Below are 27,992 nucleotides of genomic sequence, written 5' to 3' on the forward strand. Positions count from 1 at the left end.
GCCGGCGGGCGATGACGAGCCTTTACGTCGGCGCGTAAGGGGGGGGTGCGTGTGAGGTCATCGCGCGGGCGGGCGGGCGGGGTCAGGCGGTTTGAACGAGACGAAGACGGAACCGGAGCCGGGTACGGGCAGCGGACGCGGTCCAACGGAGAGCCGGTGAGCCGGCTAGCGGGCACGGGACGGTGGCTGGGGGGCGGCTGGGCGGGCCTCGAGCCGAGCCGAGCGCCAGCGGGTCTCGCGGGCAGTGCTCGGGCCGCTCCCCGCGGCGGTGCGGTTCGGGCCGGGTGGGGGAAGGGCGGGGCCGTGACCCGGCGAGCGCGGGCTGGGGGGCGCGCGCTCTTCGCTCCGCCGCGGGAGGGGGCGGGCGGGGCGTCGGGCCGGAAGTGGGGGCTGCCCCTCGGCGGCGTGGGGGCTTATGGGCCGCGGCCTAGGCGTGGAACCGGGACAGGAGGCAGGAGGTTCCGGGGTGGTTGGGCCGGGTAGGGGGCGTGTGTGGGGTTGGAGTGGGCCTGCTGGAAGTTCTGAGGACCCCCCCACTGTAGGAGACGGGGCCGCCTGATGATTTAAGAGTCCAGGTTTTGGAGTATTGACCTCCCTGCTGTGCGACCTTGGGCAGGTGCTTTAACCTCTCTGGGCCTCAGTTTCCTCATCTGTAAAACGCGGGAGAAAGATAATACTACACGTAGCAAGGTCTTGTCCCCGAGTATGGCGAAAAGCAAGCCGGCTCCCTGGACTTCTTCCTTTCTTCATCAGTATTTGTTGAGCGTCCATTGAGCTCTAGGCACTGTGTTAAGCACTGGCTATACCCCCAGGAGTAGGAGGGCAAAGACCTGCTTTCTAGTAGTCTACACGGTGGTGGGGAGACCGAAAATTAAAAAATACATGGAAATGAGAAAATTAATACATGGGAAAGAATTTCATATGATCACTGGCGAGACAGTGTAATAGGGTGATATGAACAGTGCTCTTTCAGTCCCTGTTTCACAACTGATCTGGGGTGCTGCAGAGCAGAGCTGGGCCTCTGCTCCATTTTGGGAATGAAACTCCTGAAGTCCATTGAAGGAAGATGCACCAGGCCTGCCATCCGCCTCTCGGATGGGGTATCTCTAAGAAAAGTGATAATAGCAGCTCTTTGCTAATTGGGCACTTGCTGTGTGCCAGGTGTTCTGTGGTTTTATGTCATTTAATATTGTGCTTGTCTTTTAACAGATTTTATCTTCATTTTACAAATTAGGGGACCGAGACTCTGAGAGGTTATTTGCTTTATGGTGTCCAGCAAGTGGCTGAACCCAAGTCTGTGACTCTTTGAGTCCAGGCCCTTAATCTCTGTATTACGCTGCTTCCCTGAGGTCCAGATCTAGACAATGTGTTTCCAGTGTGCCCTTTATGATGGTGTATATATGTATACAGTTTCTGTGGCTAAGAAATGTATAGCGGTTTCTGGCACATAGGGAAGCTTAGGACATGCTGTGTTTTTCACTTAGAGTCTTAGTTAATCCTCACTGCCTCCTCGGGATGAGCAAATGAGCTATTTGTGATCTGGAAAGGTGAGGTATTTACCTAGGGCCACATTGCTTTTTTTGGGGGGGAGGGGTTGCCCCCCCATTCTATAGTGCTCAGTATGGTACCTTGAAAGTAATAAGTGCTCATCAGCCAGCTTTGAATTGGAGTGGGCTTGGGAGCCTTTAGGAGAGGGTATATATGGAGAGGTAAGGGAATGCTTTTTCAAGGAAGTTTAAAGGTGGATCAAGGAGGGGTGAGGTTTGTGTGGTGATCATGGGGTCTTTCTTCCATTGAGGCCAAGCAGAGGAATCCTTATGAAGGAAGAGAGTGAGCTGTCGCTAGCTGTAGCTGAGGCTCTGAGAGCTGGTCTCTTTTGACTGCTTGGAAGAGCAAATTAAATAGTTGAGTCAGTGGATGTTTATTGCACATCCACAGGGTGCCTAGCCCCATGTATTTAGTGGCTGCTGAGTTTGCGGAGCACATGGGGCCAGGTATTAATGTGCTGCTAATGAAAGAGTTTTAAATTTATGATGAGGAAAGACCATTAATGTTTACTGAGCTGAGGTGTGGTCAAGAGACACACGTGGCTTTACCAGCTGCTTACATTTTATGGCAGCATGATACACACAGTATCTGATGGATGTATGTATGAATGTTGCCAAAATGGATTACAGGTGCCCACCCTGGGACTGTGGTGGTTTTTGTTTGCATGTGTCTCTCTTTGGTACCACACAGTCTGCATTTCTTTTCTTCCTTTAGGGATTTTAAACACAGGAGTCACTTGGTCTGATTTTCGATTCAGAAAATTCTCCTTGGCTGCTGTATAAAAACAGTTTGAGACAGAGGCTAATTTGACGTCTGTTGCAGTGGATGGAGGTGAGAGATGGTAGTGACAGGTCTCAGGTGCTGTTTTTGGCCCTGTAGATAGGATAAATGAGACACATCCCTCTCCTGGACTTGTTTGTTTAATACCAAACCATTTTTTGTGCCTTACCTCATTTAAACCTCACCTCAGATGGGGGGCATTCACTCACAAGATAAGTGAGGTGTATTGAAGCTAAGTAACTTGCCCAGGTTCATACAACTGAGTGAGAACCTCATGTTCAAACCCAGGCTTCAAATATTCAGCTCTTTCCTTAGTGCAAATTTCCTACTGGTTCAGATCCCATCTGGGAACGATTCAGAAATGAAGAGATAATGACAGTTGCAGAGGTTTGAATGAAGTGCTGTGGGAACATAGGGATTAATTTCCCAGTGGAGTCAGGAACTAAATTGTATTGACTTCTTGTATAACATGGTTTTATCATCTGAGTTTAGGTAAGAGAGTTGATAATTTGCTTTCTGAGACACATTTTTCTCTCTTTGACACTGGCCTGCGAGCCTGAAAACAAGTAGCCTTTACTGAGCCCACTGTGTGTAATGTGCTGTGCCAAGTCCTCGGGGGAAGGGGGAATGTGGGGTGTGAGGGCACAAACCTGATAAGTCAGTTATCTCTCCAGGCCTGTTGCTAAAGAGGAGGTTGTGTGGTAGATCTCCATCATTTCCGGCCCTCACATTCTGTAGCTGTTTGACTTGTGAGGTGTGCTGGAGACGCAAGGGAAGACTAGCTAGTCCCTTGGTGGAGGAATGAAGTGCCACAGGAGTGCTCAGAGTCCCATGGTGATTCCAAATTGTCCTGAGTTTTTCTTCCCCCATTGATCATATTGATGTCACATGAAATGAGGAAAATTACAAGTGTTGGTCATTGTGAAATTTAGTATTTTATAGCAGGAGTCCCCCACCTCCAGGATTTAATGCCTGATGATCTGAGGTGGAGCTGATATAATAATACTAGAAATAAGCGCACAATAATGTAATGCACTTTGAATCATTCGAAAACCATCCTGCCTACCCCCTCCCCCCTTTCCCCAGTCTGTCCATGGAAAAACTGTCTTCCACAAAACCAGTCCCTGGTGTCAAAAAGGTTGGGGACTGCTGTTTTGTAGTCATGAGTCCTCATGGTAATTGCCCAGGAATTTCATTTAGATCGGGATCCACCTGCCCTTATTGTTTGAATCTTCTCTTCCCATTATCTATTCACCAGCAGTCGGTGAGCTTTTTCAAACTTAAATAAGAATGTGATTCTCCCCCATTTAAATCCCAGCAAGGCATTCTTGAACAGTTACGGGATAACATCTGAACTCCTCATCATGCCTGCAGAGTCCTAACAGGATCTGGCTTCTTCACTTTTCCCACTTCTATTCCTCCTCATCCTCCTGCTCACAGGGCTGTAGCCACTCTGCTTAAGCTTCTCACTTAGCTTAGCCAAGTGTTTGCTAAGTTCCTGGTTCTTAGTAGGCCTGCAGATGGCCTCCTGTCCTCAGTAGGTTCAGCAGAGAATTTTACTAAGGACTCTGCTCTGTGAGGTATTTGCCACCACCTCTGTAGTACTTAGGTTATAGCAAAGGTTACTTTTTTGATTGTAAAAGTGGACATATTTAAGAAAATTTGGAGAACCTCGTAGTGGAAAATATAAAGAGAAGTTAATAAAAAGCCCACCATCTGAAGAAAACTGGTGTAAACATTTTGATACATTAATGGATAAATGAATTGACGTTTTCTAAGCAGAGCACATTTTTATACCAATCATATTAAAATGGGGCCTGAATTTTAGGCTGGCTGGTGTTGAGCCATTCATTTCAGGTCTTGTTTACTCCTGGAAATCTAGGCTCGTGGCTGGAATCCTAGGTCTTTGATTTGACGTCTTGGGGAAAAATGGGGGTGAGGCTTCCAAATTGAGTGTCGTTATACTTCTGCTCTGGTGACTCCAGGAAATGCTTGCGCTTTCTTACTGCCCAATAATGGGATCCCTTCTCTTTTCTCACATGCTGTAGAAGATGGCAGTGAACGTGTACTCAACGTCGGTCACCAGCGATAACCTCAGTCGACATGACATGCTGGCCTGGATCAATGAGTCTCTGCAGTTGAATCTGACAAAGATTGAACAGTTGTGCTCAGGTAAGAGAAGTTCAGTAGACCCCTTTCCCCAGGAAAGCCTGCGAGTCCTTCAGGGATGCACAGGTCGGTCCATGTTGATTGCAAAAGCCACAGGTTCGGGTTCTGTTTTAGGGCTGCTCTGTTTGTATCAGTCCTGCCTTGGTTACACTTGTGAGTGGGACTGCTTGAAAGGAGCCTGCTCTCTTCTGGCCTGTATGTCCACCGTCTTCCGCTGTAGCAGCTCCATTCCGAGGCCTGCAGCTTAGCCTCAGCTGCTCCATCTGCAATGTTTACATCCAGATTTGAAGTGACTTATTTGAGGACAATAATTGTAATTGTTCTAGTTCTGTTATTAGTTTATCAGTGGCGTTTCTTACTCCCACATAACTCAAGACCATAGTCAGGCTGGTTTGCCATTTCAGCCACAACTTTACTGAACTACTGTTTATTAAGAATCCGACAGAGAAGTGCTGATTTAAAACAAGAACATACATTATGTGTTAGGGTTATCAAAATTGGATTTACCCTAGATAGGAGGTGGGGTCAAGAATATGATGAAGAAGGAGGAGCTGTATATCCTGCTGCTACTTGAATTCTTATCTTGATCTTGGGGTGGAGAATTAGAATCTTCAGCTTCTCCTAGTAATCATAACAACAGTTACTTAATTGAACACTTGTGTGCGAGGGTTATGTAAGTGCTTTCAAATATCTTTTTATCACTGTACCTCTGTGAGGTAGCCTCTTGATGAAAGTGAAAGAGGAGAGTGAAGAAGTTGGCTTAAAGCTCAACATTCAGAAAACTAAGATCGTGGCATCCGGTCCCATCACTTCATGGCAAATAGATGGGTAAACAGTGACAGACTTTATTTTTTGGGGCTCCAAAATCACTGCAGGTGGTGACTGCAGCCATGAAATTAAAAGATGCTTACTCCTTGGAAAGAAAGTTATGACCAACCTAGACAGCATATTAAAAAGCAGAGGCATTACTTTGCCAACAAAGGTCCATCTAGTCAAGGCTGTGGTTTTTCCAGCAGTCATGTATGGATATGAGAGTTGGACTATAAAGAAAGCTGAGTGCTGAAGAATTGATGCTTTTGAACTGTGGAGTTGGAGAACTCTTGAGAGTCCCTTGGACTGCAAGGAGATCCAGCCAGTCCATCCTAAAGGAAATCAGTCCTGAATATTCATTGGAAGGACTGATGTTGAAGCTGAAACTCCAATAGTTTGACCACTTGATGCAGAGAACTGACTCGTTTGAAAAGACCCTGATGCTGGGAAAGATTGAAGGCGGAACGAGAAGGGGGCGACAGAGGATGAGATGGCATCATCAACTCAATGGACATGAGTTTGAGTAAACTCCGGGAGGTGGTGATGGACAGGGAGGCCTGGTGTGCTGAAGTCCATGGGGTCACAGAGTCGGACACGACTGAGCTGAACTGAACTGTTAGGTGGGGATGTTTATTAACCTTATTTTACGGATGAGAAAATGGACTTAGAGAAATTGAATAATAAGTATAGGGTTAAACAACCAAGAATAGATTTGAGGCTTGAACCGTGTTTGAAATCAAGAGCCCATGTCCTTCAGCCTCTGTACCGTACTTGTTCTTCAGACTTTTCTTTTACCAACTAGTGCCATTCAGATCTCCTTAGAATTATTGCTTTCATTTAAATGAAAATTTACTAAATGAATTCAGCTTCTGTACTTCCTTACTTTGTAGCTGAGTCTTGGTCTTAGTTTCATTTGCTGGTCTTGTTACTTCCCCTGTGAGATTTAATCCCAGTTTTATAGATGGTCAGAGAGGCTCATTGTGAAGTTGTACAGTGAGACAGGGGTGCCCAAGAGTCACGCCTACTAAACGTCAGTTGCACTGTTAGTCATAGGTGCTGTTAGATCTGTGTTGCTTTTCCTCTAGTTTCATTTCACCACCACATCCCCTTTTCTTGGAGGCTTTTAAAGCTCTTGTTTGCCCCGTGATTAATGACTAATGGGGGGGATGAGGTCATCTTAATTTTGATTGGAGCCAGCTTTTTCACCAGCAATTTTTCCCTGAAATTTGCCTCTTTCTATAAATACACTTCAAGATGTATTTCACTTAATTAAAAAATGAGGTCTCTTTTCATGTGTAGGTAAGGTGTACGTGTGCTGATCTGGCTCCAGGTTTCTCTCAGTCAGTCAGGGAGCTGTCGTTGGTAGTCAGGGCTGGGCACGAAGAGACCGCAGTCTGCTCTGAGCCATGTGACTTTGGATGGGGCCCTGATGTTCTGATTCTTCATCTGTAATCTGGGATAGTAGGATCTGATTCACCTGTTGGACTGTTGTGAGACTCACCTGTAAAATTAGCTCTCAGATACGGATTCTGCACCAGCCCCTGGGACAGGACACATTCTTGTTTTACAGAGGAGAGGAGCCTGCATGGGGCACAGCTTATGCATTATAGAGCCTGATCTTGCATCCAGATCTTTCTGGCCACATAGCTGGTACTCTTTCTGCTGTGTACATGCTTTATCTTTTTATTTTATTTTTTTGACTGCACTGGGTCTTCATTGCTGCCCATGGGCTTTCTCTAGTTGCAGTGAGTGGGGGCTACTCTAGTTGGGATGCACAGGCTTCTTGTTGCCATGGCTTCTCTTGTTGCAGATCGTAGGCTCTGTAGTTGTGGCACTTGGGCTTTGTTGCCCTTGGCATGTGGGATCTTCCCAGAGCAGGGGGTTGAACCTGTGTCCCCTGCGTTGGCAGGCGGATTCTTAACCACTGGACCACCAGGGAAGTTCATCCATGCTGTATCTTTTGAAAATAAGCATTTGGAAGAGAGGTGAACAAATGTAAAATATATTACCAATTATAGTGATATTGTTTCATTAAAGATCTGTGAAGAGTTTGAATTTTGCCTGCTGCCTGCCATTTTTCTTATTATAAAGTGCTTTTTCCCAGTGAAACATTCAGAATACTTTCTGTGATTTAAAAACAAACTTCTGTTCACAGCTTGTTCCCCCATTGAGAGTGGTGTGGGGCTTTTCTGAGTATGTAGAGGTTGCATTGTGTTTCATGTTAGTGTTTAGGAAATGGGGTCTCAGCTTCCAGTATGAGACTAAACAGGATGAACTGTGGACATTGTGTCCCTGAAGAAGGTCTGCTCCCAGGGGATTGGAATCAGAGAGAAAGTGAGGCTCCTCAGATCCTTGTGTTTACTGAGGCCTGAGGAGAATCCCAGGGACCTTTATCACAGGTGCCTGGTCCCTCCTGATCTTACCTTCGTTAAGCAGAGAGCCATGCACACCGGAATTCTCTGACCATGCACAAGCTTTGAGAGGTAGAAATAGATTTTTCCCTTGAGAGGGCAAAGCCCTGAGTTTCTACACTGTTCATGTGCTGGCTGCCTGTGAAGTGGCTGAGTTTTATCAGCGTCTTGGGCTCCCTACCTCCAACGATGAAAGGAACCTCTGCTTGGCTCTTGTAGTGAGATAAGGTGCAGAGGACTTCAGTGATAGGGTTGGCTGGTTGTTTCAAGGTTCGTTATATTCTGTAGTCTCTCTATTTTGGAGACTTAGTCATCAAGTATTTTGGAAAGATAGTTATCAAGAAAAAAGACCCTGATCACAGAGAGTGATTGCGATGAGGGATCGCTTATGTCAAAAGGGGGATTCAGGAAAGGAAAGAAAGAAAAAAATTTCCCTGGTAGATTAGTGGTTAGGATTTGGGGCTTTCACTGCTGTGGCCTGGGTTTAATCCCCGGTTGGGGAACTAAGATCTCACAAGCCTGGTAGCAAGGCCCAAGAAACGAAAACCAAAAAACTGGAGTGGGGAGAAGGGGTTGAAGAATGCTCATTGCTTTCCATTCCATTCCTGTCTCCTTTCGGTTCCAGTCCCTGATCAGGCCCCTCTGCACTTTTCCAAGGGCCCAGCGTGGTGCTCTGAGCGTGAATGTCCTCAGATCTCCCTTCCTTGCCTTCTGTCCGGGCCAGCCAGCTTCACAGTTCCTGCGCTCTGCTGAATGGGAGAGGTGTTCAGGTGCTCCCAGGCAAATGCTAGATTTCCTTTTTCCTTAGCTTACTGTGGGACCTTGGTGGCCCTTGAGTTTATATAAAACAGCTTGTCAGTCTTGTTCTGGAGCCGTTCTGAGAGTGAGACCGTGCCCCTGACCAGGCGTCTCCTACTTTGTTTTCTCCTCAAATTGACTCCCTTTTCCATTTTGGACCTTAATTCCACCATTCTTCCCATGTCTCAGGCCTGAGAAGCATCTTTTGAGGCTGACTCAAGAGTTCTCTCGGGCTTCTGCAGGGTCTTTTGGCTGTAGCCTTTTGTCAGTTTGCAGGCTGCTGCCACAGTGGCCCCCAAACTGGGCCCTACACACCTCTCTCCTTGTCCCGTGGTAGCCTGGGCCCTTCACGCCTGTCTCCTTGTCCCGTGGTAGCCTGGGCCCTTTACACCTGTCTCCTTGTCCCGTGGTAGTCTGGGCCCTACACACCTCTCTCCTTGTCCCGTGGTAGTCTGGGCCCTTCACGCCTGTCTCCTTGTCTCGTGGTAGTCTGGGCCCTTCACGCCTGTCTCCCTGTCCCGTGGTAGTCTGGGCCCTACACGCCTGTCTCCCTGTCCCGTGGTAGTCTGGGCCCTTCACGCCTGTCTCCCTGTCCCGTGGTAGTCTGGGCCCTACACGCCTGTCTCCCTGTCTCGTGGTAGTCTGGGCCCTTCACGCCTGTCTCCCTGTCTCGTGGTAGTCTGGGCCCTTCACGCCTGTCTCCCTGTCCCGTGGTAGTCTGGGCCCTTCACGCCTGTCTCCCTGTCCCGTGGTAGTCTGGGCCCTACACGCCTGTCTCCCTGTCTCGTGGTAGTCTGGGCCCTTCACGCCTGTCTCCCTGTCTCGTGGTAGTCTGGGCCCTTCACGCCTGTCTCCCTGTCCCGTGGTAGTCTGGGCCCTTCACGCCTGTCTCCCTGTCTCGTGGTAGTCTGGGCCCTACACGCCTGTCTCCCTGTCCCGTGGTAGTCTGGGCCCTACACACCTCTCTCCTTGTCTCGTGGTAGTCTGGGCCCTTCACGCCTGTCTCCCTGTCTCGTGGTAGTCTGGGCCCTTCACGCCTGTCTCCCTGTCTCGTGGTAGTCTGGGCCCTTCACGCCTCTCTCCCTGTCCCGTGGTAGTCTGGGCCCTACACGCCTCTCTCCTTGTCTCGTGGTAGTCTGGGCCCTTCACGCCTTTCTGCCTGTCCCGTGGTAGTCCGGGCCCTTCACGCCTGTCTCCTTGTCCCGTGGTTGTCTTCGGCCTTTTGGAGAGACCATTTTTATTGAGTTACTCTTCTGCTCACGGAACTATCTCTTTAAATTTATTTTTGCTTAATTAATTCTTCAAATACCTCTTTGTGTTAATTGAAGCAGAAGACAAACTTATTTTCTTCTGAGTATAAGTAATTAGGTCTTCTTTATAGAAGTGTATTAAAAAAGAAAGCTAGCTTAAAGCACAGCGTTAAAAAAGCTAACATCTTTGCATCCTGTCCCATTACTTCATGGCAACTAGAAGGGGAGAAACTGGAAGCAGTGACAGATTTTATTTTCTTGGGCTCCAAAATCATTGCGGACAGTGACTGCAGCCACAAGACTAAAAGATGCTTGCTCCTTGGAAGGAAAGCTGTGATAAACGTATACAGCGTATTAAGGAGCAGAGACATCACTTTGCCAATAAAGGTTCATAGAGTCAAAGCTTTGGTTTTTCCAGTAGTTACGTATGGATGTGAGTGTTGGACTGAAAGAAGACTAATGCCAAAGAATTGATGCTTTGGGAAATGTGCTGGAGAAGACTCTTAAATCTGTTGAAGTGCAAAGAGATCAAACTAGTCATTCCTAAAGGAAATCAACCTTGAATACTCATTGGTAGGACTGAAGCTAAAGATCCAATACTTTGGCCATGTGATAAGAAGAGCTGACTCATTGGACAAGACCCTGATGCTGGGAAAGATTGAAGGCAAAAAAGAAGAAGGTGGTGGCAGAGGATGAGATGTTTAGATAGTGTCACTGACTCAACGGACATGAATTTGAACAAACTCTGGGAGACAGTGAAGGACAGGGAAGCCTGGTGTGCTGCAGTCCATGGGGTTGCATAGAGTCGGACACAACTTACCACTGAACAACAACATAGAAACAAGAATAAAACTGTTATTTGTTTTATTACAAGTGATAATCACTGTTATCTTTTAACTGTATTTTTCCCTCTAATTAAGGTTTTATTTATTGAGCTCTTACCATAGGTCAGGCACTTTCCAAAGTGCTTCACCTGTGTAACCTGGAAGGTAAGGTCTGTCATCCCCATGTTATAGATAGAAAAACTGAGAGAAGTTAACTAACTTGTCCAAGGTTACTCATTTTAGCTGTATTTTCAGTATTTTCCATAATTTTAAAACATAATTGACATACATTTTGAATAACTAAGTCTCAAAATGCTTTAGAATTCAAAAGAAACAAAAAGGTAAACAGTGAAAAGCCTTCCTGTGAAAAGAAAGAGCAGAAGTAACCAGTGTCATCAGCTGGGTGGCCTCCAGAGAGAGTGTAGGAGCAGAAACATCCATCTGTCCACATCTTGTGTGCGTGTTCTTCTCTTTCCCCTGTTTTACACAAGCAGGGGCGTATTTGAGCACATTGGACATTCTGGAGAGTGTTCCCTTGTCCGTGCAGTGTGTCACGTTCTTTTCTTTTGTGGCTCTGTAGTACCATAATTTCTTTGAATCAGTCCCCTGTTAATGGACATTTCATGTATTTCCAGTCTGTTGCTGTTACAGACTGTTGTAGTAGGTATCAAATACAAGCACACAATGTTGTACATTGTCTTTCTTTTAAAATAAGGTAGTTTTTCTCATGTTAAGATGTCTTCAGAGCATTAATGACGCCTCACAGCCTTCCATTTCCAAATTGTTTTGGTTATTTATTTTTTTTGATGCCTGGACAGGGACTGTTTCCAAATTGTATTCATCGTTTAAAATGACTTAAGCTTCACCTACTCCTAAAGCCTGAAGGCTTTTGCATTTAAAGGAATGTGTTTCCTGTGTGTAAAACTTTGGAGAGTTCTTAATGTGGAGTTTTCTGATAGGGCATCTGTCTTATGTAGAATTCTTTTTTTTTTTAATCTGTTTTTCCCCTCACTCTTAGTTATGGTGATGACTCTTGGTCAGACTCTCAGACCTAAACTCATTTTAAAAAAATTAATTTAATTGGAGGATAATTAAAATATTGTGGTGGTTTTTGCCGTACATCAACATGAATCATTTTTTAAAAATTAATAAATTTTTGACTGTGCTGGATCTTCATTGCTGCTTGTGGGCTTTCTCTAGTTGAAGCAAGACGGGGACTACTCTCTGGTTGCCATGCAGAGGCTTGTCATTGCTGTGGCTTCTCTTGTTGCAGAGTATGGGCTCTAGGGTGCACAGGCTTCAGTAGTTGTGGCACCTCTCCGCATGCGGAATCTTCCTGGACCAGGGATCAAACCCTTGTCCCCTAAATTGGCAGATGGACTTGCCAACCCCTGGACAAGTCCTGGCCTGCATAGATTGTTGACTTCAGCTTCCATCTAATTCTCCAAGGGGCCTTGGCCCAAAATGGTTGCGAGCCTGTGCACTTGAGATAGTGCAGGCATCTGGCGCAGGGGCCGCATTGTGCCCGGTGTGTTCTCTGCTTGTAGCACAGATCTCCGTAGGACGGGGCTGTGCTGGTCAGCGGGGACCTGGTGGTTGATGTCATGACACATTGGTCCCACCCTAAGGCTGTCTGCATCTTCCAGCCACAGGTTACGTGAACCTGCTCTCCTGCCCCAAAGCATTGAGACAGCGGTCATCTGAGAGCAGTCCCCTTGTGCTACTTGTGTTGCCAGACTTTGTTATTAAGGCCGAGACTGGAAGGAAAACCCCTTTGAACCTCTTCTGTACCCAGTTGAGACATATACAGGTCAGGAGTTTTGAGCCCTTTTGTAAAAAACCACCTGACAGACTTTTTCCTTTTAAGCATTTATCTTCTTCTTTTGTGTGCTTATTATAAAAGTAATTTTCATTTTATATAATTAAAAAAAATAATATATTCAGTACCACCTCCCAGAGATGGCCATGTTCAGTCATATTTGATCTCCAAAACAGTAACCTTGTATGGTTTAATACATTGTGCTTTCTCCCAGTTTTTTTTCTATACATATAAAGATGAATGTTTTTACATATATGAAGACATGTTATAGATACGTTTTTGTATCTTATGTTTTCTTTTAACATTAAATCTTGAGCTCTTCCCCCAACCCCCGCCAAAAAATGGTGCTTTGATTGCTTGCATAATATTCTCTTTAAGAATTTATGTAACTGATTGCTCCTACTGTTGGACATACAGGTTGCTTCCATTTTTTCCTCTCGTGAATGAAGTTATACAATTTTCATGTGTAAATCTTTGCTAGATGTATTTTTAATGTGTATTACTTTATTAAATTTACTTTTTTTCCCCTTTCTTGGAAGTTTGCTTTTTTTTCTTTTTCTTGGCTGCACTGTGAGTCCTAGCTACTGGATTGCCAGGGAATTCCCCTTGCTATATTTTCAAGAAAAAGAAATTATTCCCTTAGATCCCTTAGGTTGGATCCCTGTGTGTTTATTAGGTATTTACATTTTTGTATGTGTGAATTGTCCAATTGATTTGTCTATTTTTATTGGAATCCTCGTGTTTTTCTTCATATATTAACTCTGTTTCAGCCAGCTAGAGTGTAGCAGCGTGGTATATACCTCTTTCTTCCCCGAGCCAGGAAATGCTTTAGTCTAGGGTAGGGTGTTCTAAGAAAGTATATAATGACATAGGAAAGAGCAGTGGACAGGGAGTCAGAATACCTGGGGTCTGGCTCTGAGCTTGGTCTCTGGCCTCTGTGGTCTTGAGCCACAGTTTTTGGTCCTCAGATTTTAAATTTATAATGGCTCTAAGGATTCTTCTAGCTCTAAAATAAAAACTGAAAGTTCTTCAGGCAGGTTTTTTTAGAGGAGCAGATGACTGACGCTTTTAAGTGGTTTTGAATGGAAAGTCTCATGAATGGTTTGAGAAAACTGTGTATTTAGTAAATGTACTTTATTTTGCTGGTTCAGAAAAAATACCTTTCATATGTGAAGCGGTGCTGTAGGTATAGATACTTCATAGATTATCTTCTTTGTATATGTGTGTTTTAAGTTGATTTGTATGTATCAGGATCCAAACCAGATCTATATATTGCAGTTGGTAAATTATTGCAGTCAACAAAAAGTTGACTTTTAAATCTCTTAAAACATAGCAATCATCTTCGTGCTACTAACTTGTTAAAGAGACTGGGTTGTTGTCTTATGAAATTTAGGAAGCTATTAGTGCCTCCATTTAAAAAAGCATAAATATTGCTAATTCACTGCCTGGTACATAGAATTCCCATAGTACATTTTTGTTGGATGAGTAAATAAATCAAGCCACCTCAAGAATCAGGCTTTCACTTTCTAGTGCTCCTTTCTACTAAGAATGTCACTCTGATCACTGAAGTGTTTCTGCTCTTTTTGCATCTTTCCAAAAATAATGATAATGGCACTCTTTGTGCCAGATCTGGCAGGAAGCCAGTTTGGCCTGATGTAAAATAAGTTGAATATGCTTATTAAGGCTGCCTCATTCTGCAGAACACCTATCGCGTAGTTGCTGGATTTTTTGCCTCCTTTTCCTGAAAAGGCAGTAAGTGTACATGGAACCTGCCCTGTATTAGGAGAGTGCATTTTAGTAGGCATTAGAGAAATTGCATTCCTAAATTTTAAGTGCCAAGAAAACACTTTTGGGGGTAGTGATGGATAAGAATGAACAAGTGGAGGAAGGAAGAAATTGGGGAGCAAATGGGATGAACTATATGCAGTAATTTCTTATAGTGGCCTTTAAAATAGAAAAAATTTAAATGGAAGAACACAAAGATTCCTTCTGTTCAACTTTGTTTATAAATTGATAGGTTAATTAAGTTTACTTAGAGATGTAAAAAGCCCAGGGAGGCAGAATCGTAGGAAAAACACATTTTTAACCTAAGTCAGAGGATGGATCTTTGATCAGAGGATGGATCTTTGCCATATTGGGGAACTCCTCCTCCTGCTGGCATTCATTTTTCTTTCAGTTGTCATTTTATTGTCATGCCTGTTTCTTACAAAGAATAGTGTTAAAATTTCATAGGAACATTCCTTTTCCCTTCATCATGGGATTTCAGGTTGCAAGTATGTTGTAGAACTTAAATAGAACCACAGTTCTGTTACTGATTTCAAAGTCAAGTGGAAATGACGCTTTGGGATTTTGTAGGTACACTTCCACAACTTTTCAAATTGTATGGGGGTTAAGCGAGTTGGTAACTTTTTACCCTTCTTCTTTAATAGCTAATGCATTTAATGTTCGGGTGTGTATTTTCTTCTTCTTTTACTCATTCAGGGGCTGCCTATTGTCAGTTTATGGACATGTTGTTCCCTGGCTCCATTGCCTTGAAGAAAGTGAAATTCCAAGCTAAGCTAGAACATGAATACATCCAGAACTTCAAAATACTACAAGCAGGTTTTAAGAGGATGGGTGTTGACAAAGTAAGTAAGCTTTATTCTTTCATTTAGGGTATTTCTTAACTCGTCATAATTACCAAGGCTACCAGTGCTGACCCATGACTTTGGATGTTTTGTTTTTCTTTTCCCAATTTGTATAGTTATCTTTTCTCATGTTAACAGTTTACCGGGAGCAATGTGTCCCTCTGTTGTCCTATCCCTGGTTTCCTTGTGGTCATCTCTTCATCGTGAAGTTGGCGGCTCTCTGGAAAATCAATCTGTAAATGTACCCATTTTTTTTTAAACTGTTTAATATATTAATCTGAGATCTAATTCTTTTAATCTCTGAATTTACTTCTGTAAAGCATACCATATGGTAGAATAAGTAATTCTAATAGAGAAGATTCTAGAACTACTTGACTTTTTTAGTGAAGTATAAAACCAAAGTATTAACTACAATATTTTTATAGCTAGTAGGTGCTGGAAAGTTCCCTCTTGCCCTCAAGGTTACATGAAGCTATAAGAAACAAGGTCCACCAGGCTTCATTGGAAAAAATATCTCTGTTTTAGTAGATAATACGTTATTGCACAATTAAGCAATTTCCCCCCCATTAAAAGGGCTTATCCTTTAAGCCATTTTGAGGGGGGAAACATTTTTCAGAAAAGCTTGTAATCACCCCCTAATTATCTTGCTTCTATATCTGATTTTTTATTTACTTTGAAATCAGTCTTAATTTTGTCTCTGCAATATATAAAATGTGCATTTGTATTGTAAAGATATCATTTAGTTATCAAGCATGGTTTAAACTAGGTTTAGCTTATACACAGTACTTTTTCTTTTTATGGAATTAATTTTTTTGAATAAGGCAGATTCCTAGAGTATATAAAAGTTGAGAGAATAGTGCAGGGATCCCCCATGTACCTCAGTGATTATCAACTCAGGGATATCAACTCATATATAACTCTATTATACCCCCTGTAGTCCTGGATTATTTTGAAATAAGTTCCAGATAAAACTTTATTTGTTAATGTTTCATACCAAAAAATTAAAAAAAATTTTTTTGCTCATAGGGGTGGATAGTTAGATTGTAACTGGAATCCTTGAGGAGTTAAAAGATAGTTAAGCTCTGACCATTTAAAGTAATACCTGATATCACAGTATTCTTATACAATAAAAACCTTAGAGGGTCCTTTAAAGTATGTTTTAATAGGATTGTAATTACTTGAAAAACATGCATTTTGTAGAAGTCTATCCCAGGATTGATTCTGTACCTTGACCTATTTTTAAGATAATTTTTTTTTTTAACACAGTTCATCATGAATGCTTGTTATTTTGTGCTCTGGACTTGGTACCTTGTGTCAGGCACTGTGGCCCTGCAAGTTCCATGGGAGGTTTACTTTTTACAGTGGAATGACATGTTTTAAAATGTGTTTGGATGTGTGTGTGTGACTTCTATATGATACTTGTTTCTTTTGCATTTCTGATTTCTTTTGATGGACTTGAACTGTGGGGATTGGCTGTTGTTAAGTTCTTTGTGGAAGGTAAATTGAATGAAACTTGCTCTACAACCTTCCAGGGGCTTACTGAACATTTAGTTCTTGCCTCTGTGTCTCCTTTTAGCAGACTTTATACTGATTTTGATGAAGGTGAACACCTTTGATGCTTGCCAGAAACCTCTTGCTTTGAACTAAAGAATCTTATGTTTTTCTGCAGATAATTCCTGTGGACAAATTAGTAAAAGGAAAGTTTCAGGACAATTTTGAATTCGTTCAGTGGTTCAAGAAGTTTTTTGATGCAAACTATGATGGAAAAGAGTATGACCCTGTAGCTGCCAGACAAGGTCAAGAAACTGCAGTGGCCCCCTCCCTCGTTGCTCCTGCTCTGAACAAACCGAAGAAACCTCTCAGCTCTAGCAGTGCAGGTAAAAAACAAACCAAACCGCCCCTGCCCACAGACAAATAATGCCATTTCCAAATAATGGTAGTCTAGGTATTTATTCATTCATTCAGTATTCACCCAGAAGTGTTTGGGTAGCCATAGGCTTAGGGATCTTAAGTAGCATAATCCCAGCCTTATGGCAGGAGCATGGATTGTGACATCAGGGCCCTGTGTTTGTTCTGAGATCTCTGGAGCCTCTATAAGCACTTCACCTCTGCCCTGTTTCCTCCTCTGTAATAGGGGAATTTCAGTACTGGCCCCAGAAGTCTGTTCTTGAAGCCTGAATGAGTTACTGTTCGCAGTTTTGCCAACACTCGTTGGTTGTATGGAATAGAAATCCCTCAGGTTAGCTCACGTAAAGGAGAGTTAGTTGGAACACAAGGACATTTCATCTTAGAGCCCTGGGTTGGGAAGTTGCAACCGGACCTGAAATCTCAGAAAAAAGAGCTTTCCAGGTCCCTCGGGGGCTGTTCTTGGTTCTGCATTGTCCTCCTGTCTGCAGAGCAGCTACCTGTGCTTACTCACGGCTTCCCTGCCCTTCCTAGAACCTCAGCTGCTAAGTTCTGTGATGCCAGCAGAATCTAGGAGGCAGGGGAAGGCTGTTTTTAAGAGACTATCTCTTGAAGTCCCGGCCTAGTGGGTTTTCCCAAATGTGTTTGTAGTGATACACTCACAGAACGTGTGTGTACCTTGTGGAGCGGTGGGTGTTCTACAGACGCTAACTCCTCTCCAGAAGGTGGTAAGAACATTAATTAAAGTTGCATAGTACCTTGAGAGAGGGCCTGATCTATCTGGTAGGTAGAGAGGGATGTTGCGTGCTTTGTAATTTTTATAGCTTTATTGAGCTCTTGATTGACTTACTATACAGTTCACACATTTAAAGTATACAAGTGTACAATTGAATGGTTTTTAGTACATACATAGGTAATGTTATACTATTGCCATGATCAGTTTTAGAACATTATCATTACCCCCCAGAAGAAACCTCATATGCGCCCAGCATTAGTCACTTGGCATTTCGCCCCAAAACTCCCTCCCTGACAGTCCTGAGCAACTGCTGATCCTCATTGGATTTACCTATTCTGAATATTTCTGAATGGAATTATAGAATATGTGGCCTTTTATGTCTGACTTTTTTCATTTAGCATAATGTTTTCAAGGTTCATCCGTGTTGTATTATGTTATCAGGACTCCTTTTTATGGCTAAATAATATTCCATTGTGTGGCTGTAGCACATTTTATTTATTCATCAGTTGATGGTGATTTGAGTGCTTTCCATTTTTAAGCTATTATGAATAGGGCTGCTGTGACCATTCATATACAAGTTTTTGTGTGGGCATATGTTTTTATTTCTCTTGGGTGTGTGTCCAAGAGTACATACTCTTGGAGCAGAATTTTTGGGTCATGTGATAACTCTGTTTTAACCTTTGGCAGAACTACCTGACTGTTTTCCAAAGTGGCTGAACCATTTTATTTTCCCAAGCAGAGTATATGAGGGTTCAGATTTCTCCAGATATTGAATACTTTGATTCTTCAGCTTCTTAGAATGGGGAATTGCATAGATAACCCTGTGCATTTCATATTTCAGATGCTGCTAACAGGCATGTGGAGACTTGGATTAAGTATTTAGTCTTCCGTTTAAAAACATATGCTAGAGATCCTCCAGCGGAAATGCCTGTTACTCTGGGTGGCCTTAAGGTCATATGGTTGTTGAATAGTTTGGAATGTTAGGAAGACTGAGATATTTCTAAACCTGGCATAATATATAAACTTTGCAAAATATTTGTTGAATGAATAACTAAAGTCATGAATGATAAATTTGCCTTGAGGTAGCCCATTCCTGATTATTCTTTATTATTTTAACTTATCAATAGATTCGCCCCTTTACTGTTTTTTCCTTGTCTTTGCTCTGGTCATTCTTACTGAGAGAAGTCTTTCCATCCCAGTCAGTGTGCTGCTTTTCTCTCCTGACCCTCTAAACACCTTCTTAACAGGAATCGGGAAGGGGTTTTGAAGCCATTAGTGGTCAGAGCAGTCTCTACCCGCTCGCTCATCTTCTCAATCCAAGGAGTGTGAGGTTCTGAGTTAGGAGACACCTTACTTTCCAGATGGGGTGTCATGGGTGCCCCACAGCTGGGGCTGTGAGCTCCTGACGTGAAGTTTCCTTTTGCTCTGTGAAGCTGCCTGTCTGTGCCTTTAGTTGGAGCTGGGGTTCAGGTAGTTCATCAGTTTGTACCAGGTTGACTTTGCCTTTTTCAGATGATAGTCCAGCTCACCCCAGCGGAAAAAAGACCACACCTAAAGACTTATTGCCAGCACGAAAGATCATGGCTAAAATTGGTACTTCCCTGTGCTGCCAGGATGCAGAACCACTTTGGGTGATCATGGGGTGTAATCTTGCATGCTGGGCTCTCAGCGGTGGGTCTCTTCACTGCATAGCTGTGGAGAGCAGTTTGTCACAACCTCCTCTTGTTGTCTGGTGGGTTCTTTTTGTCTTGAAATTTCTGCTCTTGGAACAAAAGCCAACTCTGTTCCTCTCTCAGCTCCACAGAGGCCCATTGCAACACACAGAACTACTGCAACCCCTAAGGCTGGCCCGGGTGTGGTGCGGAAGAATCCTGGTGTAGGGAATGGAGATGACGAAGCAGCTGAGTTGATGCAGCAGGTAGGCATCTCCTGTGTCCACAACAGGAACCCTTTGGGGGAAGGGGCGCTTGCTGCCCTGAGCGGGGAGCTTGGTCTGTGTTCTTGTGGGAAGACCTGCCTTGTCTGTGTATCACAGCAGTGCTCGTGACATGTGTCAGGGCTTTGGGACCTGTGTGGGGACTGTGAGTGTGGACATGAAGGTGGAAGAGGGGGGACTGGAAGCTGTTTCTAAGCTTGATTGTTTCTATTAGAAACCAGTATCTGTTTGGAAATGCACGCGTAAGGTAGAATCCTGTTGAAAGTCTCTGGAACACTGTCAGGGATCCTGGGGTTCAGAGAATGTCTCTTGAATTTTGGCTCTGACAGGAGATGATGTAGAGCTCCTTTCTAAGTAATAATTAAAAAAAAATATTCTGCAGTGTCCCTGCTGAAATCCTGGGTCACTGGAGAATCGAGTGGAGAGTGGCAAAGCCTATGGCTTTTCTGTTCTTAATAGGTAGATGATTTAAAACGTCTTCTTTTGACCTAGTTAAGTATCTGAAGACAGTCGGTAGAGGTCTCCGTAGATCAGAACAAATTTTAGATTTTTAAACATTTTCTCACTAATTCTTATAGTTGTTTTGTTTGCTTTTGGATGATCCTTGTAATTAATTCCAGATTTAAAAATCAAGGATGCTCTGTAATTCTTATGTTTGGGAATGAACCTTTTCACTTTGCTGAAAGCCAAGTCCTAAAGCTTGGGGGAATTAGCCTCACTTTAATCCAGAACCTCTTGTGACCCAGACCATACTCTGAGGAAATCAGGACATAAAAGCCTGCCCCCAAGATCACATTTTTTTTTTTTCGTTCTTTGATTTGTGTGTGCCCATGGCGTAGGTGCCTTGAGAGGGTGGAGGTGACTGGGTCGGCATCCCCGTTGTTGTGGCGGCCTCAGGCACGCGGTGGGCACTGTGGCTGTGAGTGCAGGAGTCCTTGAGGGTGAGGAAGCGTCCCCGGAGCTGCTGGTTTCCAGGCACAGGTGTACACAGAAAGTGGTGTCAGAAGTAGAGTAAAGGGGTGTCAGTACTGAGACTCGGTGGCCAGCACAGGGTTGGCCTCACGCTCTCCAGAAGAAGACGCAATGGATTCCATGGGACTGCTGTGTGAGCGAGCACTGGATTTAGGGGGGTGTAGATTTGCAGCTGGTCCTGACTCTGCCACTTCTAACTTGGGGCGGGCGAGTCACTTAACCTCTGAACTCACTCCCTCATATGCAGCGGGGCCAATACTTTACTCTCGGTGGTTGGATGGATTTTACAAGCTGTTGTTTTGCCAAGTGCCTGGAAGGGTTTGGAGTAAATGGGGTAAGTGGGGGTGGATGAAAGACAGTTGTGATTATTATGGTTCTTGTCTGTGGTCTTGATAGAGTGAAAAAGGTTTTGAAATATGTTTTCAAAGTTCACAGGAGTCAGATTTTTTTTGTGTGTGTGAAATATACAACTGTTAACAGCAAAAACAAAACTAGCATTTTTAGAGTGCAGGTGCCAGTGCTCTCCTAAGCATTTTGCTTTCGCTTTTGCAGCATTTCTGTGAGGGTTTCCAGAGAAGGACAGCAGTGCAGCTCACATCCAGCCTGTCCAGCCCTGCTTCAGAAATAACATGTGTGGCCAGCACAGGGCTTTGATTTTTATCATTATTATTTTCAATGTGAAGGATTTTAGGTTCTTTGCAGGTTATCAAAGTCCTGTGCACACACTGTTACTGACTCCCATGGCTCATATACATGATCTCTCTGACCCTGAGAGTATTTAAAGTGGTGCACTTGATAAAGGGATGGAGGTCTGGGGGACATGACCATATTGGTCCTGAAAAGTGGAGCCTCATGGGCTTGGTGGGCAGTGTTTTCTACACAAATTACCTTTTGGTGTTCATAGCCTTAGGAGAGCTTCAGTGATTCCATATTCGTTTTTTTAAATGTAATGAATTTTTATTTTTGACTGCACTGGATCTTCACTGTTGTGCGTGGTTTTTCCCTAGTTGCGGAGAGCTGGGGCTGTTCTCTAGTTGAGGTGCACAGGCTTCTTGTTGCAGGTGGCTTCTCTTTTTGTGGAGTACAGACTCTAGAGCATAGTCTTTAGTGGTTGTGGCACATGGGCTTAGTTGCTCCAAGCCATGTGGGATCTTCCCGGACCAGGGATTGAACTGGTGTCCCCTGCCCTGCAAGGTGGGCCCTTGACCCCTGGACCACCAGGGAAGCCCGATTCCACATTCTTAAGTCATCCTGGGGAAGTGTACTGTTAGTTGACTCTAGTCCAAAGTAACACAATTCAGTAGAAATAGAATTCAGTAGAAATAGAATGTAAACTGGAAATGTGAGACATACATGTATAGAACTGAAAGTTTTCTGGTAGTCACACTGAAAAAAGTAATAAGAAACAGGTTAATTCTAATAACACATTACTTGATATATTTAAAGTATTAGCATTCTGACGTGATCATTACAAATAATTATCAGTGAGATGTTTTACATTTGAACACTGTACTGGGTCTTTGAAATACAGTGTGTATTTGATAGTTACAGCCTGTCTCAATTGCACCGGCTACATTTCAAGTGCTCAGAACACCACCTGTGGTTCATAGCTACCGTATTGGCCAGTGCCAGGTCTAAATCATTCTCCTTGGGCTTCTTAGGTTCCAGCTGTTACTTCACTGTAAGAGGATTGTATGCTTGTTGATTGTTTCCTGTGGGTTCATGGTTATTGAGGGATGTCAGGGAGGGTTGCTGCCTTGGCCTTGTGGGTGGGGCCTGTTGGGCTGGTTTCTGGTGCCCTGGATGGTTTATGGGTGGGAGAAGGTTCCAGGGGGCTTATGGGGGAGGCACCGGTGTAACGTGCGTGTACACGTGGGCTCCAGGCTGCGCACTGTGTTAAGTGCTTCCCTTTCCTTCTCATGTGATTACAGGCCTCTTCTCTCACTCGGGGGCCTTGGGCTGAAGGTCCAAGCAGCTCTCACTGCTGGGGATAGTCACCTCTGATCCTTTTGTCCCCTTCTCCCCCTCCGCTTTGGGAGTAACTGATAGTTTAAGGAAGGGCTACAAACAGCACTTAAAGCAGGGGTGGGGAGAGTGGGGGCGGATGAATTGTTTTGCAGGTGACTAGGTGGTGTTAGTACTTTATTGAAACTTTTTCAGTTATTTTTATTTATTTTTAAATTATTTATTTGTTTTTGGTTGTGCTGGGTCTGTGTTGCTTTGTGGACTTTTCGCTAGTTTCAGAGAGCGGGGGCTGCTCTCTTGTTGGGCATGTGGACTTCTCATTGCAGTGGCTTCTCTTGCTGCAGAACACAGGCTTAGTTGCTCTGCGGCATGTAGGATCTTCCTGGATCAGGGATTGAACCTGTGTCTCTTGCGTTGGCAGGGGATTCTTTACTGCTGAGTCAGCAGGGAGGCCCCTCAGTTATTTTTAAAAGTGATTCCTGTGGTTGCTAGAGGAATAGTGAGAGTGTCTAGAACCTTGTTTCTAGAGCCTTGATTCTGGATCGATCTGTTCAGGCCCTTGATAGCAAACACTGAAATTAAGTCTGACAAAATGGTCCTGGTGGTTCCAGTCACCTGCTCCTCATCTCTGGATGCCTCTCAACTGCAGGTTGTGAGGGGGCGGGACCTGATTCCTTTGGTTGGGCCTGGCTGCTGCTTCAGGCGGTGGGGAAGCTGGATGAGCTGTTTCAGTAACTAGACGTTCAGAAGGTGGATTAGATGCCTGTAGTGCTTCTGGCTCTCAGAATTCCACTGCCCACATTGTTCTCAGCAGCTGCACCTTTGATTCCCTGGCTGGGCTTTCCATGGCCTTAGCCTCTAAGGCCTGTGAAGATTTTATATTGTACCATTTGCCATGTAATTTGCATTCAGTGAGAGTCATAGTTGAATATACTGGAATGAAGACACACTGGACAGTGAGAGTTGTTTTATGACTTTTATTACTCTTGGCTGAACAGAATCCTGACCCATTCACTGAGATGTGTTTTGTCATTGCCTCTTTGTGGAAATTAGAGTCCCTCAGTGGGGCTCCTGGAAGATCCTGTGGCATGAGTGGTGAGCTGACGATATGCTCAGGGATCTAGGGGTGGAATATGGTGGGGTGTGCCCCTTTCGTCTGCTCTTGTCTCTCCCTTTTGAGACTGTCTTGGGGGAGAGAGTGACGCAGGGACCCTTTCATCATAGGGTGCTTTTCTTTTGAGCCATGGATCACACCCTAGCCCCAAGATATTGGGGAGAGAAATAACTATTGAGTTTCTGTGCCCAGGTCCCCCTCAGTACTAGCTATCTTTGGCCTGTATTAGTTGTCTTTAACTAGTTTTGCTCTCCTGCTCATCATTTCTACCCTGCTCCCTTGGACCAGACCTTCTCTTACCGTTGACTTCAGCTTGCAGAAAGTCCTGGACTTGACTGACCAAGTGTCCTGGTATGGACTCAGTATATAATTGGCAGCCACTCTGCTGGGCCAGGTTGTGGATTCTGCTTCTATATTTGTCTCAGCACCCATGCCTTTTTCTCTTTGATCTTGTCTTAGTCTCTGAGAAGTGCCTGCATGTTTCCTCATGTAGCCTGTCCTTTCACGGGAATTGTTATAGTCAGAGTGCCATGAATAAGCCCATGCTATTGATCTGGGGCTGAAGAAAATTGACATCAAAATAAAATGGGAGTTTTGTCCTTGTTAGAGAATTTGATGAAAGATCACACATCTCCGTTCGGGTTGGAAGTTTAATCTGATGTCCTGTTGGTGTATGAATTCTAGGTGTCTCACCCTTTCTAATGTTTTGTGCAGGTCAACGTATTGAAGCTTACTGTTGAAGACTTGGAGAAGGAGAGAGACTTCTATTTTGGAAAGCTGAGGAACATTGAGTTGATTTGCCAGGAGAACGAGGGGGAGAACAACCCTGTGCTGCAGAGGATCGTGGACATTCTCTACGCCACAGACGTACGTGCTGACTTGGGGATGTTTTCTTGCCATTTTGCCACCTAAGAGAAAATATATTTTATCTGGTGGTTTTGGCAAGCTCAGTACTGATGCTTGTTGTGTTTCAGCATAGCATTCGTTTAAAGACTTCATTGTTGACCCTCAGAGTAAGCCAGAGGGGGGTACTTCACCCGCTGCCTTGAGGTCTGAAGCCTTTGAGGCTGGCACAGGACGGTGAGGTGGCCGGCTGCCCTGCTTCTGTAGCTTGTGGCCACTGGTAGGTCACGAGTGCCACCAAGTGCTCTTAATCCTGCCGTCCCCGCTCCACCCCGCTCAGCTTGGATCCCTCAGTCTGAGTTGCTGCCTCTTTTTTATATGGCCCCAGGTGTGCCCTGGAGAACCAGGCGCATGGCCCCCGTTTGATGTCTGCTGCCCACACTGGAATGTGCCTGGTTCCCATTTCTCCACACTGTCTTGTGGTCAGGTCTCTTGGGAGTCATGTGTATTCTATAGCTGAATAGGAAAAACTCATTTTCCCTGGATTTAGGATTTGACATTTTGCTCTGTCCACTGTTTAATGGCTATAATTACTAATAATTCTTTTGCCATGCCCATCAGTGTCTTGAGGATCAAGCTATAGTCTGTCTTATCTAAGTGTTTCACAGTATGTGGCCATGTACAAATACAAGGTAACATTAGTGTTATTAGCAATGTCCTCTAAATGTATTAATCGAATTTGGGGTTATTAAGACTGATGACTGAAAAGTTGATAATTTGTTCAATAAATCTGTATTTCAGGCTTGTAGTGTGCCAGATAATGCAAACAAAGGTAATGATGATATAGGTGTCTTTGGGTTTAGTCCAAGTATTATTTTAGTGGAGTTATACATTAAGTAGATTTAGCCATAGAGGTTTAGTTTAAAAAAAAGATAGTGGTTGAAGGGGGAGTCTTAAGTTTTTATGGTGGTGTAGCCATCAGCTCATGCCAGATGCCTGGAGTGAGTGTGAGGTGGGAGTCACACATCCGAGGTTTCCCTTGCTGCTCGTGTTTGGTCAGCCTTGTTAGTTGTGGGTAAACAGACCACCCACAGCACCTGCAGTAGCATGCAGGTTCCTTCTTGTTGTTCAGTCAGTCATGTCTGACTCTTTGTGACCCCATGAACTGCAGCACACCAGGCTTCCCTGTCCTTCACCATCTCCTGGAGCTTGCTCAAATTCATGTCCATTGAGTCAGTGATGCCATCCAACCGTCTCATCTTCTGTCGTTCCCTTCTCCTAAGGGGGATGCAGGTTCCTAAGTGCAGTCAAAAGAAGGCATGAAGGAAAAGCTGGCAGTGTGGACAGTTTATTGAGAGGAGATGATCTGGTACTATTATGGTGACTTAAGGGATTTTTGAGGGTCAGTTTTCTTAAATAGCTTTATTGAGGTTCATTTGGTGTAATGAACTACATGTATTTAAGTCCAACTTGATGTATGACATTGCCATCATCAAGCCAGTGGACACATCCATCACCCTGAACAGTGTGAGGGTGCGTTTGTGCTCAGTTTTGGCCTTCCGGGCGATGTGGCTCCACTGCCTCACTAATAGAAAAGCAGCCACTTGATCTTGTGCCATTCAGTGCCAAGTGTGTGGTAGAGACAGGAAGAACCATTGACTTTCAGAGGCTTCAAATATGAGGAAAGGGAACTTACAGTAGAAACTGATCTTTCATTCAGTGTTGAATAATCACTTTCCCCTCTCATCTTCCCATTTCAGGAAGGCTTCGTGATACCTGATGAAGGGGGCCCACAGGAGGAACAGGAAGAGTATTAATAGCCTGGACCAGCCGAGCAACATCTGAATTCTTCACTCCAAATCATGTGCTTAACTGTAAAATACTCCCTTTTATTATTCTTAGAGGACTCACTGGTTTCTTTTCATAAGCAAAAAGTACCTCTTCTAAAAGTGCACTTTGCAGAAGTTTCACTCCTTTTCCAATAAGTTTTGAGTTAGGAGCGTTTACCTTGTAGCAGAGCAGTATTAACATCTAGTTGGTTCACCCAGGGAACAAAGAGGCTGACCATGGGGCTCACTTTGTGGATGCTGGTAGCACTGATAGCTGGAGAAGGTGGAGACCTCAGTAGAGAAATGTAAAGACTGATTTGAATTTTAAGTTAATGTGAAATCTTGGCAGAGAACGTTTTAATAAATAAATGCCTTAAGAGTATTTAAAAGATGCTTCCATATTTCAAAATACAAAATGTGTGTTTGACATTGTGTCTGGGAAGTATGGGCTGGAACCTGGAGCCTTTGGGACCTGCTGTTCCCAGCCTTCGCAGGACTGCTTGATCCTCATAAGCCCAGACGTTGGCCCAAAAGCAAAATTTGAAAAGTTATTTTGTAAGCCATTTTGATGTCCTTGACCAATATAGCATGCCTACTAAGAAGCAAGAGGCATTGTTGCCTGGATGAATAGAGGGTGTGTTTCAGGCCTGAGACGTCTGAGTCAAAGAGCTTGATTTTCATTGAGCATTTCTCTGGTGATTTTTCCAGTTATCCCTGATAATTCTGTGTACTGTGTGTGTTTTTTTTTTTTTTTTGGAAATGAGGTGTGTCCAGTTTTTAAACCTAACAACTACTTTTGGGGACTTGCCCACATCTCTGGGATTTGAATGGGGGCTGTGTCCCATTTTACTGTCTTTTAAGTTTACATTTAACATGTTCCTCTTCTCTGCTCCCCTTGCCCACTGGGGACTCCTCTTTGGCTCCTTAAAATTTGCTGCTTAGAGTGGAAGTTCAGCAGGCAGGTGATCATACTGCAAGTTCTTTCTGGACCTCTGGCAAAGGGAGTGATCAGTGAAGGCCACCACTCCCTTGGGATCTGCAAGGCTGGGTGTTTTTTCGGTACCTGCTGTCCACAGCCCTCCACTGTTATCAGAATACTTTGCCAGTGCACTAATCTCTTTGGAGATAAAAATGTTAGCGTGTTACTAAATGTTAATTTTCTTTTGCAGAAAATATAGTACCATGTCTGAATTAATTATTAATATTTAAAATATTTCATTCCTTAACTCCCTCATCTGCTTTGCTCACAGCTGACTCAGTTCCTTTGGCAGAATTCTGCAACATGTGTGTCACCCACTACTGAGACTGTTCAGCCCCTGATGTATTTGTATTGATTTGTTTCTGGTGGTAGCTTGTCCTGAAATGTGTGTAGCAAGCAGGTATTTTATGATAAAATTGTTGTGTAGTGCATGCTCTGTGTGGAATTCAGAGGAAAACCCAGATTCAGTGATTAACAATGCCAAAAAATGCAAGTAACTAGCCATTGTTCAAATAACAGTGGTGCTATTTCTCTTTTGTGGCCTTTTAGACTTTTGTTGCCCTAAAATTCCATTTTGTTGGGAACCCATTTTCCACCTGGTCTTTCTTGACAGGGTTTTTTTCTACTTTTAAACAGTTTCTAAATAAAATTCTGTATTTCAAGAGTGTCATGTCTTC

At 44.0% G+C, this 27,992-nt stretch overlaps 2 protein-coding genes across 4 annotated transcripts in view; both read left to right on the forward strand.

The window, feature by feature from the left end:
* The first annotated feature begins 8 nt into the window (after nucleotides 1-8).
* Nucleotides 9-27,980, forward strand: MAPRE1 (microtubule associated protein RP/EB family member 1). Of its 3 annotated transcripts, none has more exons than XM_043479125.1 (7): nucleotides 9-122; nucleotides 4,377-4,500; nucleotides 14,891-15,036; nucleotides 16,706-16,913; nucleotides 19,474-19,595; nucleotides 24,379-24,531; nucleotides 26,268-27,980. In XM_043479125.1, the coding sequence occupies exons 2-7, from the start codon at nucleotides 4,380-4,382 to the stop codon at nucleotides 26,322-26,324; spliced, it is 807 nt and encodes a 268-aa protein (XP_043335060.1). In that variant the 5' UTR covers nucleotides 9-122; nucleotides 4,377-4,379; the 3' UTR covers nucleotides 26,325-27,980. The 3 variants fall into 3 exon arrangements, with proteins under 3 accessions (XP_043335060.1, XP_043335059.1, XP_043335058.1); XM_043479124.1 differs by having other exon boundaries at nucleotides 18-156; XM_043479123.1 differs by lacking the exon at nucleotides 9-122 and adding an exon at nucleotides 2,263-2,379.
* The window catches only part of EFCAB8 (EF-hand calcium binding domain 8), a 61,914-nt gene continuing 57,624 nt past the window's right edge, over nucleotides 23,703-27,992 (forward strand). The window contains exons 1-2 of the mRNA XM_043479122.1: nucleotides 23,703-23,714; nucleotides 25,869-25,876. The gene's annotated coding sequence lies outside the window, so the exon portion shown is untranslated. The remainder of the gene's footprint in view (nucleotides 23,715-25,868; nucleotides 25,877-27,992) is intronic.

Source organism: Cervus canadensis, chromosome 10 (genome assembly GCF_019320065.1).
Source record: "Cervus canadensis isolate Bull #8, Minnesota chromosome 10, ASM1932006v1, whole genome shotgun sequence".
In the NCBI taxonomy this organism is placed as follows: Eukaryota; Metazoa; Chordata; class Mammalia; order Artiodactyla; family Cervidae; genus Cervus; species Cervus canadensis.

Excerpts from the sequence above, each read along its gene's own strand:
- MAPRE1 (XM_043479123.1), top strand. Across the intron at positions 4,501-14,890 it reads GATTGAACAGTTGTGCTCAG|GGGCTGCCTATTGTCAGTTT; the intron begins GTAAGAGAAGTT and ends TTACTCATTCAG. Across the intron at positions 16,914-19,473 it reads TCTCAGCTCTAGCAGTGCAG|CTCCACAGAGGCCCATTGCA; the intron begins GTAAAAAACAAA and ends TTCCTCTCTCAG.